The 12297-nt window shown below is 35.4% G+C and overlaps 2 protein-coding genes across 2 annotated transcripts in view; one reads left to right on the top strand and one right to left on the bottom strand.

Annotated features, from left to right (window-relative positions):
• Positions 1-12297, bottom strand: part of LOC136036707 (zinc finger protein with KRAB and SCAN domains 1-like) — a 264716-nt gene that overhangs the window by 68829 nt on the left and 183590 nt on the right. The window lies entirely within an intron of this gene.
• Positions 1-12297, top strand: part of LOC136036705 (eukaryotic translation initiation factor 3 subunit I-like) — a 32170-nt gene that overhangs the window by 8649 nt on the left and 11224 nt on the right. Inside the window, exons 2-3 of the mRNA XM_065719027.1 lie at positions 2763-3009; positions 4182-4331. Of these exons, the coding sequence (XP_065575099.1) occupies positions 2763-3009; positions 4182-4331 (397 nt within the window). The remainder of the gene's footprint in view (positions 1-2762; positions 3010-4181; positions 4332-12297) is intronic.

Below are 12297 nucleotides of genomic sequence, written 5' to 3'. Positions count from 1 at the left end.
GAAGGGGTAGTGGTGACAAATTTCTCATGGTTCTCCTGAGAGACTGGAGTTGAGTGTAACTCAAGAAATATGAGCTCTGTTTTTCGATTTTCCATAGTAGTTATATTTGTCTTAATTATGGTGTTACATAATTCAGTAACAATAAGGTGGGAGAAGGAATTTTTCATGGAGCAGGAGCTGGATTTCCTATTATTATTTAAGAACAATCAGAAATAAAGTAAAGAAAAGCTTGTTTCAACTGGGAGTATGGAGCAACAAAAAAAATAATGGAATGAAATGATTATGTATATGAAAGGGGCTGCCCTCTCCTCAAGACCTTGCACTTTATGCTAAAGTTTGTACTTTTTGTCCCAATTCTTTAAGAACAACTCCTGAAACACAATGGCTGTTTAATAAGAATAATAAGCTTTCTTAAAAAGAAAGCGTCTATTATTAAGGGAAGGTGGTGGGTCTGTGTATAGTGTGGGGGCTAAAATACCCAAAGGAGTGCACTTAAATGGCCTAATTTTCTAGATTTCACTGAGTCTTCAAATGGAAACTAAACGACTCTTTGGGACTTGTTGTCTTATTCTTCTTAGTTCCCATTTATAGTTTTTATTCTACACCTTTATTATTGGTGCTGAGGCATGGGGTAGAGGGTTGTAGTGTTCTAGTAGCGACCAAGTTAATTCAGGTTATGTTTGATGAAATTGTGTATAGCAAGGTATAACTTCCAATCATCTGTTATGAAAGAGTGTTGGTGGGTGGAGAGTATAGAGAGAGGATGGTGCCTGAAACCACCTTGAGGGAGCCAGATTTTTCAGCATGATTTGATTAGCAATCAGACATTAAAATTAATAAAAAATGAGTGAAAGTACAGAACAACATTGAAAAAGACAAAAACTAGTCCATGTACAAGCGGGGCTTCACCCTCCTTATTCCTTTGCTCATTCAACTAAAGTCTTTATTGCTTTGACAAAGCTTTTTGTTCTTATTAAACGGCTTTAATGTTTTTGAAGTCTTTCTTAAAGAATCAAGGGAAAAAAAAGTCAAACTTTAGCATACAAAGAGAAATGCACAAGAACTTCTAATTACCTATCTATTGAGCCCCCTCCAAGGTTTATACAACCAAACTTTCTATAAGAACCTTTCATGCCCTTTTGGCATAAGTTACAAACCTTGCCCTGAGGGCTTTGAGAGGGGGGGGTTGCCATCCCCAGTCACGTAATTATTAGACCTTTTGGCCAATGTTGAACAAAATGGCTGTCTCAGAACTTTGATTGGATGTGTTTGAGGAAATGATGGGTGTGGGGGTTATTTGCCCTCCAATCATATTTGACTATTAAAAAAGGCACTAGCCCTTTTAATTTCCAATTGAATGAGCCCTTTTCAAAGTATTGTATGACAACTCCTTTTATACCAAGTGCCTTGGTCTAAAAAAAAAGAAAAAAAAAATTAATAGTACACTGTGCCCACATCACTGTTTACTTTGATTATTGATTGCTTATTATTATTGACTTTGGATGCGTTTCAATGACTCATGAGCAGCCAGGCCTAAATGAGTGAGGGTAGTGCCCTGATGATGAACTCTCTTTAAGGGACTAATATGGCAGATGAAGGCCAGGGGACCTGGAATCTTTCAGAGACATTAAAAAAATTCTAAATTACATTCATGTAAGTTTTTTTTTGTAAAAATTAATTTTAAGAAACTCTAGGCTATCCACAAAACATGTGTTTAAAGAAAAGTAAAGAGCTTCTTAAAGAAATAAAGTCAATTAATTTACAAGTAAAAAAACTATGGAGTCTAATAGAAAAAAACAAAAACACATAATTTTTTTCCATAAAAAAAAACTATCTGAATAAAAAACAAACCGAAATTAATTTGAACAACTTTTTCCACAAAATAAGTATGTCAAAGAAGAGTAAAGAGCTCTGTTAAGCCAAAAATGAGTTTAAAGCATTTCAAATAAAATTTTCAATGTAAAACTACCACAAATCACCATCAATACATAAATAAAACCTTAAACGAACAGAAATTACAAAAATAACCAATTCAAACTGAAAACAAGCAAAAATTAACATGAGTAGGGCTGACAACCCCATGCCTTCTCAAGACCAGAACATAATTTGTAAAGCCAACTACGCTTTCAAAGGAAAGCTAAACTATTTGGTGTCATATGTTTTTAGCTGAATTTTGATGATTTTTTGGCTACATTTTTTTCTTATTTATTATTTGTGCTGTATCTGCTACTGCCAAAAACTGTAGAAGTTCATATGGAGATTTTTCAACAAAAATTGATTTAGGATACTTATTTTTAGGATCAGTTTTTAAGATACTTATTGTGTGCAAATTCTTCTTTTTAATTTGCTTAATACTTCTCGATGAAACTAAAAGAAAAAAAAAAAAGAAAAATCACCTGTCAACTTAGTTTTTTGTGGTCAACCATAATAATAGTAACATGTAGGGAATCCCACAGTTGAAAAACTTGATGTCTTCTAATATGTTCAGAAAAGAAATTAATCATTAGGTTGACGACTAGATAATAATAATAACGTGTAGGGAATCCCACAGTTAAAAAACTTAATGTCTTCTAATATGTCCAGAAAAGACATTAATCATTAGGTTGATGACTAGATATTTCTTCTAAGTTCAAGGTATTGTTAATTGAATAGCTAAGCTTCAATTTTTGTTCACAGACTCCACTATATTTTTAGTTATAAAAATTTTTTAGTTCTATTATGTACAAATAAACACAGGTAAAACTGAGTAACTTGTTTTTCAGCGTCCTTTAATGCTACATGGTCATGAAAGATCAATCACACAGATCAAGTACAACAAAGATGGAGATTTGCTGTTTTCATCAGCCAAAGATTCCAGCCCTGGTGTTTGGTATTCTGTAAATGGTGAAAGACTTGGAACATATGACGGACATACTGGTGTTGTCTGGTCTTTAGATGTCAAATGGGACACAACTCAACTTCTAACTGGTGCTGGTGATAATAGACTTATTCAATGGGATGTAGAAACAGGTACATTCAATTTTCAAAGCAAATTTACTGATACAGTGGTGCCATTACAGGGGTATAACAGTGGTTATACCTTTGTTTCAGTATTTTTGTTTTGGGAGGGATATAAAATTCAAACATAAACAATCTATAAACATACCTCTGCTCATAGAAGGGGCAAGGAAGTTTTTTCAAAGACTACTTTGAAAAAAAACCCAGAAGAATATTACCAGAAATGTACTTTTTCGAATTTTGACCCATCACCACAAGGGTGTGCATCTTTGCACATTAAAATCTGCCTGTTGATTTCTTTATCATAATTTCAGCATAATGGACTTTATAGAGAAAACTTATGTATATAGTTGACTTGTAACATAGTTGGCTCTAAATTTTAAGTGACTTGCTGCCATGACTTTGGTCATCCAAAACTGTTTATAATTTTTTTCTTTTACAGAATATAGTATAGTGTCATTCTTAGATTTATTCCTACAATACATCTCTTAGTAAACCGATTTCGCTAGTTTAAGTGTTTTTGAACCATGTACAGCTTGTAGGCTATAGGATAAATAGGCCTGGCCTAAAGGCCTTTTTATTTGTTTGTTTCTTAATGTAATTGCATCACATAACCTTTAAGAAGCACAAATAGAGCTTGTTCCTTTCAACATAAATAAAAAGGTTTTTTTTGTGATAACAATAAAGCAAACTTAAAGTATATAAGGAGGGTAACCATCTCCTAAGCCCCCCCCCCTCATAAGTGGGATCACTCTGAAGTTTGTGTTGTATTTCTCTAATTTTCAATTTTGCATATTAATGTCATTTGGGGAAATGGAGTTCCTCTGTATCTTCATTTTATTTAGATCAGGCATCTACAATTACATTGCTCACAGCCTGAAGGAATGTCCCTCCGCTGAGGTTAATCTGAAACCTCCCTTCCCTTCTGCGAAATCTAGAAAATAGTTGTCCAAAAAGCCCTTTACCCTATGTTAAAAATGCCTCCCCCCGTCTTACAGTAAAATCATATATTTATGCGCAACCACAGACAAAATGTGTGAATTTAAAAGTGTTGCTATTATCTTAGTTATAGAAAGGTCTATGTTTGCTCTTACAGAAGATAGGCTATTATAAATTAATATTTTGCTTTGCATTTGTAGCATTGGCCTATTAGCGCATGCCTACTAATGGTCTCCCTCTTTTAGGCAAACAATTAGCTGAATTAAATAATCAGACATCAGTAAGAACTTGTCAGTTCAGTTACAGTGGGACACTGGCGCTTTACTCAACAGATTGTCAAATGGGTCTTCCATCTGAAATTATTGTTATTGATTGCCGAGATCCAAGTCAAATAGGTATTTTCTTTATCAGTTTAAGTTATATTTATCCAAAACCTTCAGTTATGTTAAATTTATTAAATTCGGCTATTTGGTCCTATTAAATAGTTAAGTAAGTAACTTAGCTAAATTATTTTTAAACATGTTCAATTAAATTTATTTTACCTTAAATTCCAAAATTCATAAACATTAAATTATTAAGTTTAAACAATGGCATAGAAAGGTTATCTGACGTCAAGGCCAGAATTTCCACTTGTCAACCTTCCTCATTTTAGTGTTTCTTTCTTCTCTAACTGTTTAAGATAGAATAATAATAATAAAAAAAAATACAGTTATAGTTTTTACATTATGGAAACAGATAAGTAAATGGAAAGGAAAATTGTGTGTTTTAAATTTTTTTATATGTAAACATTTTAACGCAAGTAACTTAATATGCAATCAATTATAAACAAGATACAATATTTTTCAACAAATTCGTCCTGTTAGCATTATTTAGAACATCAATAGTTGCTCATTCGCACTACTACCACTGCAATCCATGTTAAAACAAATAGGAGGTGGCAATGAAACTTTTCGAAAGCAATGTTTTGTGAAGATAACAAACTGACTAGTAAACATGAAAACAGCCCTTTTGGATCAGTTTATTGTCACCCTTACAAGGATGGCATCCAGGTGGTCTGCACTCTCCAAATCTCCTTCCTACGTCACTGAGTTTGAATTGTGGATGTGCATAACTCCTGTAAGTAAGATTAAGTGTGAAGGACAGTAAAGAATTCTGGTGACAAACTCAGACAACAATTTTAAGGTATTAAAAGTTTCTTTCACTGTGTTTTTATGCTTTTTTTTATGGGTGTAATTAGATTTCTTTATGTAAAAATGGTTTTCAAATTACTTTAGCTTTGGATTTAAATAGATACGAAAGTATCTTTCCTTATACAGCATAATGCTATTTTATCTAAATTTAAATCTTTTAATGACAGTATTTTCGTAAATTAACGGTCTCCAAAAAGTGGGGGGGGGAGGCAGTCCTCGAAAAATACTGTAGTTGATAGCTTCAATATAAAGCCTGACAATATGAAAACAAAAATCAAGATGTTTTGAAGGATTGAATATCCATTGAAATTCAGTTTTTTCAAAAGAATATGGGGTACATAAAATCTATCGAAATTTAGTGCTTCAAAAGAGTTCAGGTGATTAATTTCATACTACTACTACTAATAAGTCACGGCAGCACCAAGCCGCCTGAGGCCAACACAGCTACGCACACTCCTCCTCCAACTTAATCTATTCAAGGCCTCTCTCTTTACATCCTCCGTGGAAGTTCCCATTTTCTTTAAATTTTTATTTATGACACCCTCCCAACCCAGAGGACGACCTGCTTTCTGTGTAGCCCCAGACGGTTGGCCGCTTAATAAAATAATGAGGTTGGGAGTTGAAAAGAAAAGTGGTAGTCAATATCCCTTAGATCTCCATCAATATAGCATTCTGCTCTTTAAAAGAGTAATAATGGCTGAGTATTAGTTGCTAAAAGAGTATTAATTTGATGCTAACTGGAAAAATGAAGTTGGGAGCTGAAAAGGATAGTGGTAGTCAATATACCCTAAATCTCCATCAATATAACGTTCTGCTCTTTAAAAGAGTAATAATGGCTGAGTATTAGTTGCTAAAAGAGTATTAATTTGATGCTAACTGGAAAAATGAAGTTGGGAGCTGAAAAGAATAGTGGTAGTCAATATCCCCTAAATCTCCATCAATATAACGTTCTGCTCTTTAAAACAGTAATAATGGTTGAGTATTAGTTGCTAAAAGAGTATTAATTTGATGCTGATTTATCTACTATGGGCTGCCTCCACGTAGTAGCATAATATTTGTAGGCATGAATATATAATGAGTCGGAGGTAATAGGCTTGGGACTGTCTGTGCAGGATTTCGACTCTTGTTGATAGAAGAGCATCGCCAAGTGCTGAAAACCATGTTGTGACCAAGATGGGCCCAGGATTGCACAAAGCCTCCAACTTACTGGAGGTCCCAGGGACTTCTTGCTGTCCGGTTCTAAGCCGGCTTAAGCGCTTCGGTGTAGACTTGAGAAGATATGTTGGTCCCCATCCTGCACTGGTATCCGGGATCACTGCTTTTCTTGAGGCCAAAATAATTTCAAAGATTTAAAGAACATGAAAATTGGAACTTGGAATGTTACGACGTTAAAAAATGACTATCGCATCGACATTTTGACTGACGAATTCAGACGGTTTGAACTGGATTTATTAGGAGTTTCAGAAACTCATATCCCAGGGGTAGGAAGCATGAAATTAGGTGACATAGAATTTGTTTACTCAGGAAGGAAGGATGGGGTACATAGACAGGGAGTAGGGCTCATGATGAATAAGGAAGCTGCTAAGTCTTGTTTAGGCTGGGAAGGTATTAATAATAGAATACTAATTGCTCATTTTATGACTAAAAAGTTTAGGGTATCAGTTATAGTAGTATATGCCCCCATTGAACCAACTGATGGAGATACTAGTGACTCAGATGAATTTTACTTACAGTTACAGGAGCAAATAGACAGGGTACCAGGTAGAAATATGGTGTTTTTGCTAGGAGATTTTAATGCCCAGGTTGGTAGAAATAGGGATAGATGGTATCCTAGCCTAGGTAATTTTGGTGTAGGAAAAGAAAACAGTAATGGCTATAGGCTTTTGCAATTTTGTAGGTATAACAACCTAGTTATAACCAATACGGTGTTTGGTCACAAAATGGCCCATAAGTTGACATGGTATTCACGTGATGGTAAGACAGCAAACCTTATTGATTATGTTATTGTAAACAGAAGACTAGCAGGATCAATACAAGATACTAGGGTGTATAGGAGTGCTGTTATTGATGTTAAAAGTAAAGATCACCATCTAGTAGTGTCTAAGGTTAATTTAAAGCTGAAATTTCGGAAGAGTAACTCCCTCCCGGAAAGTTATGATGTTGGTAGACTTCAGGATGAAAATTTGAGAAAAAAATTCCAGGAACAGTTGAGTACTAAACTTGAGGGTTTAAAATTTGACAATGTGGAAGATGGATGGAATAATTTCAGAAAAACAATTTGTGAAGTTGCTGATGGTGTCCTAGGGAAGAGTGCTAAGACAGCAACTAGGAATATTAGTGAAAAAGCTTTAGGTTTAATAGAGAGTAGAAGGGGTTTGTATAAGAATTATCTGAGCGATAGGTCGTATGAAAACAAAAGGAATGTAAAGAAAGTGGAGAAAGCATTAAAATATGAACTAAGGAGATGTGAAATGGAGGCGATGGATAAAATTGCTGAGGATCTGGAAAATGCGGCTAGACGGCATAATAGTAAAATATTATACTGGCATGTTAATAAATTAAAAGGGAGTAGCCGATCCGGACTAGTCCCAGTTAAAGATAGAAATGGGGTCACAATTAGTGATAAGGAAAAAGTTAAAGAAAGATGGGTGGAACATTTTGAGAATGTGCTAAACCGAGATACAGTTGCAGGAAAAGATATAGATGAAAATGAAAAAGTTTGTGATACCTTGGATGTCAAGGAAGATTTGTTTAGTGAGGAAGAATTAGCGACAGTACTAGAAGGATTAAAAAATAATAAGGCCCCAGGTGCTGATAGTATGATTAATGAGTTCCTTAAATATGGTGGCTCTGAGGTTAGGAATAAGCTACTGAAGATTATGAACATGATTTTTGAAAAAGGGGAAGTACCCAATGATTTTAGGAAAACCTTAATTAAACCACTGTATAAGAAAGGTGACAAGAGTGAATGTCGGAATTATCGAGGCATTACTCTGGTCTCTGTAGGTAGCAAATTACTGAGTAATATGATACTTTTTAGATTGAGACATGCTGTAGACAAAGTTTTAAGGGAAGAACAATGCGGTTTTAGAAAAGGTAGAGGATGTGTCGACCATGTTTTCACTCTTAGGTTAATAATTGAGAAGTCCCTTCGTTGTCAAACACCTTTGGTCCTTAGTTTTATCGATTATGAGCAAGCTTTCGATTCTGTTGATAGAACAGCGTTAACAAAGGTCTTATCGTTATATGGTATACCAGAAAAATACATTAAAGTGATTTGCGCTATGTACGAGAATAATACTGCTGCGGTTAAGGTAGGAAATGAGGTTAGCAACTGGTTTTGTATTAAATCAGGAGTTAAGCAGGGTTGTGTTCTATCCCCCTTTATATGGATCATTTTGATGGACTTCGTCTTAAGGAGCACAGGAAAGGCAATTGGAGACCATGGAATCAAATGGGGAGGAAGAACGCTCCTGGACTTAGATTATGCTGATGATTTAAGCATATTAGATGAAAGTGTGAGCAAAATGAATGAATTTTTAGAGGTTTTACGAGTTCAGGGTGCTAAAATAGGCTTGAAAATTAATGTTAAGAAGACTAAGTCACTAAGGTTAGGAATAAGTGAAGATGAACAGGTGACCTTAGGTAACGAAAAGATTGATCAGGTTGGGAGCTTCAGTTACCTTGGTAGTATTATTAGTAAAGATGGTGGGAGCAGTGAAGATGTTAAAAGTAGAATAGCTAAAGCTCAGGGTGTTTTTTCACAGTTAAAAAAAGTTTGGAAGAATAGAAAGATAAGCCTACAAACCAAGATTAGAATATTGGAAGCTACAGTGATGACAGTGGTAAAATATGGCTCTGAAGCATGGACACTCCGAAAAGCAGATGAAAATTTACTAGATGTTTTCCAGAGAAATTGCCTACGGATTGTTCTGGGTACCCGGCTGACTGACCGTATTTCAAACAGTAGGTTGTACGAAAAGTGTGGTTCAATCCCGCTTTCTGGGGCTATAATGAAAGAAAGGTTGAGATGGCTAGGCCACGTTCTACGGATGAAGGATGACAGATTACCGAAGATTGTCCTTTTTGGCCAACCGTCTGGGGCTACACGGAAAGCAGGTCGTCCTTGTCTGGGTTGGGAGGATGTCATAAATAAGGATTTAAAGGAAATGGGAACTTCCTGGGAGGGTGTAAAGAGGGAGGCTTTAAATAGATTAGGTTGGAGGAGGAGCGTGCGTAGCTGTGTTGGCCTCAGGCGGCTTGGTGCTGCAGTGAGTTATTAGTAGTAGTAGTAGTAGTAACTGGAAAAATGAAGTTGGGAGCTGAATAGATTAGGGGTAGTCAATATCCCCTAAATCTCCATCAATATAACGTTCTGCTCTTTAAAACAGTAATAATGGTTGAGTATTAGTTGCTAAAAGAGTATTAATTTGATGCTAACTGGAAAAATGAAGTTGGGAGCTGAATAGATTAGTGGTAGTCAATATCCCCTAAATCTCCATCAATATAACATTCTGCTCTTTAAAAGAGTAATAATGGCTGAGTAAGAGTATTAATTTGATGCTAACTGGAAAAATGAAGTTGGGAGCTGAAAAGAATAGTGGTAGTCAATATCCCCTAAATCTCCATCAATATAACGTTCTGCTCTTTAAAACAGTAATAATGGTTGAGTATTAGTTGCTTAAAGAGTATTAATTTGATGCTAACTGGAAAAATGAAGTTGGGAGCTGAAAAGGATAGTGGTAGTCAATATCCCCTAAATCTCCATCAATATAACGTTCTGCTCTTTAAAAGAGTAATAATGGCTGAGTATTAGTTGCTCAAAGAGTATTATTAGTAAAGATGGTGGGAGCAGTGAAGATGTTAAAAGTAGAATAGCTAAAGCTCAGGGTGTTTTTTCACAGTTAAAAAAAGTTTGGAAGAATAGAAAGATAAGCCTACAAACCAAGATTAGAATATTGGAAGCTACAGTGATGACAGTGGTCAAATATGGCTCTGAAGCATGGGCACTCCGAAAAGCAGATGAAAATTTACTAGATGTTTTCCAGAGAAATTGCCTACGGATTGTTCTGGGTACCCGGCTGACTGACCGTATTTCAAACAGTAGGTTGTACGAAAAGTGTGGTTCAATCCCGCTTCTTGGGGCTATAATGAAAGAAAGGATGAGATGGCTAGGCCACGTTCTACGGATGAAGGATGACAGATTACCGAAGATTGTCCTTTTTGGCCAACCGTCTGGGGCTACACGGAAAGCAGGTCGTCCTTGTCTGGGTTGGGAGGGTGTCATAAATAAAGATTTAAAGGAAATGGGAACTTCCTGGGAGGGTGTAAAGAGGGAGGCTTTAAATAGATTAGGTTGGAGGAGGAGCGTGCGTAGCTGTGTTGGCCTCAGGCGGCTTGGTGCTGCAGTGAGTTATTAGTAGTAGTAGTTAGTAGTAACTGGAAAAATGAAGTTGGGAGCTGAAAAGAATAGTGGTAGTCAATATCCCCTAAATCTCCATCAATATAACGTTCTGCTCTTTAAAAGAGTGATAATGGCTGAGTATTAGGTGCTAAAAGAATATTAATTTGATGCTAACTGGAAAAATGAAGTTGGGAGCTGAAAAGGATAGTGGTAGTCAATATCCCCTAAATCTCTATCAATATAACGTTCTGCTCTTTAAAAGAGTAATAATGGCTGAGTATTAATTTGATACTAATTGGAAAAATGAAGTTGGGAGCTGAAAAGGATAGTGGTAGTCAATATCCCCTAAATCTCCATCAATATAACGTTCTGCTCTTTAAAAGAGTAATAATGGCTGAGTATTAGTTGCTAAAAGAGTATTAATTTGATGCTAACTGGAAAAATGAAGTTGGGAGCTGAAAAGGATAGTGGTAGTCAATATCCCCTAAATCTCCATCAATATAACGTTCTGCTCTTTAAAAGAGTAATAATGGCTGAGTATTAGTTGCTAAAAGAGTATTAATTTGATGCTAACTGGAAAAATGAAGTTGGGAGCTGAAAAGGATAGTGGTAGTCAATATCCCCTAAATCTCCATCAATATAACGTTCTGCTCTTTAACAGAGTAATAATGGCTGAATATTAGTTGCTAAAAGAGAATTAATTTGATGCTAACTGGAAAATGAAGTTGGGAGCTGAAAAGAATAGTGGTAGTCAATATCCCTTTAATCTCCATCAATATAACGTTCTGTTCTTTAAATGAATAATAATGGCTGAGTATTAGTTGCTAAAAGAGTATTATTTTGATGCTAACTGGAAAAATGAAGTTGGGAGCTGAAAAGGATAGTGGTAGTCAATATCCCCTATATCCCCATCAATATAACGTTCTGCTCTTTAAAAGACTAATAATGGCTGAGTATTAGTTGCTAAAAGAGTATTAATTTGATGCTAACTGGAAAAATGAAGTTGGGAGCTGAAAAGGATAGTGGTAGTCAATATCCCCTAAATCTCCATCAATATAACGTTCTGCTCTTTAAAAGAGTAATAATGGCTGAGTATTAGCTGCTCAAAGAGTATTAATTTGATGCTAATTGGAAAAATGAAGTTGGGAGCTGAAAAGGATAGTGGTAATCAATATCCCCTAAATCTCCATCAACATAACGTTCTGCTCTTTAAAAGGGTAATAATGGCGGAGTATTAGTTGCTAAAAGAGTATTAATTTGATGTTAACTGGAAAAATGAAGTTGGGAGCTGAAAAGAATAGTGGTAGTCAATATCCCCTAAATCTCCATCAATATAACCTTCTGCTCTTTAAAAGAGTAATAATGGCTGAGTATTAGTTGCTAAAAGAGTATTAATTTGATGCTAACTGGAAAAATGAAGTTGGGAGCTGAAAAGGATAGTGGTAGTCAACATCCCCTAAATCTCCATCAATATAACGTTCTGCTCTTTAAGAGAGTAATAATGGCTGAGTATTAGTTGCTAAAAGAGTATTAATTGCTAAAAGAGTATTAATTTGATGCTAACTGGAAAAATGAAGTTGGGAGCTGAAAAGGATAGTGGTAGTCAATATCCCCTAAATCTCCATCAATATAACGTTCTGCTCTTTAAAAGAGTAATAATGGCTGAGTATTAGTTGCTAAAAGAGTATTAATTGCTAAAAGAGTATTAATTTGATGCTAACTGGAAAAATGAAGTTGGGAGCTGAAAAGAATAGTGGTAGTCAATAT

The sequence above is a fragment of the Artemia franciscana genome, chromosome 15, assembly GCF_032884065.1.
Source record: "Artemia franciscana chromosome 15, ASM3288406v1, whole genome shotgun sequence".
Taxonomy (NCBI): Eukaryota; Metazoa; Arthropoda; class Branchiopoda; order Anostraca; family Artemiidae; genus Artemia; species Artemia franciscana.
The sequence above is the reverse complement of the archived record's forward strand: the minus strand, read 5'-3'. Positions and strand labels throughout refer to the sequence as shown.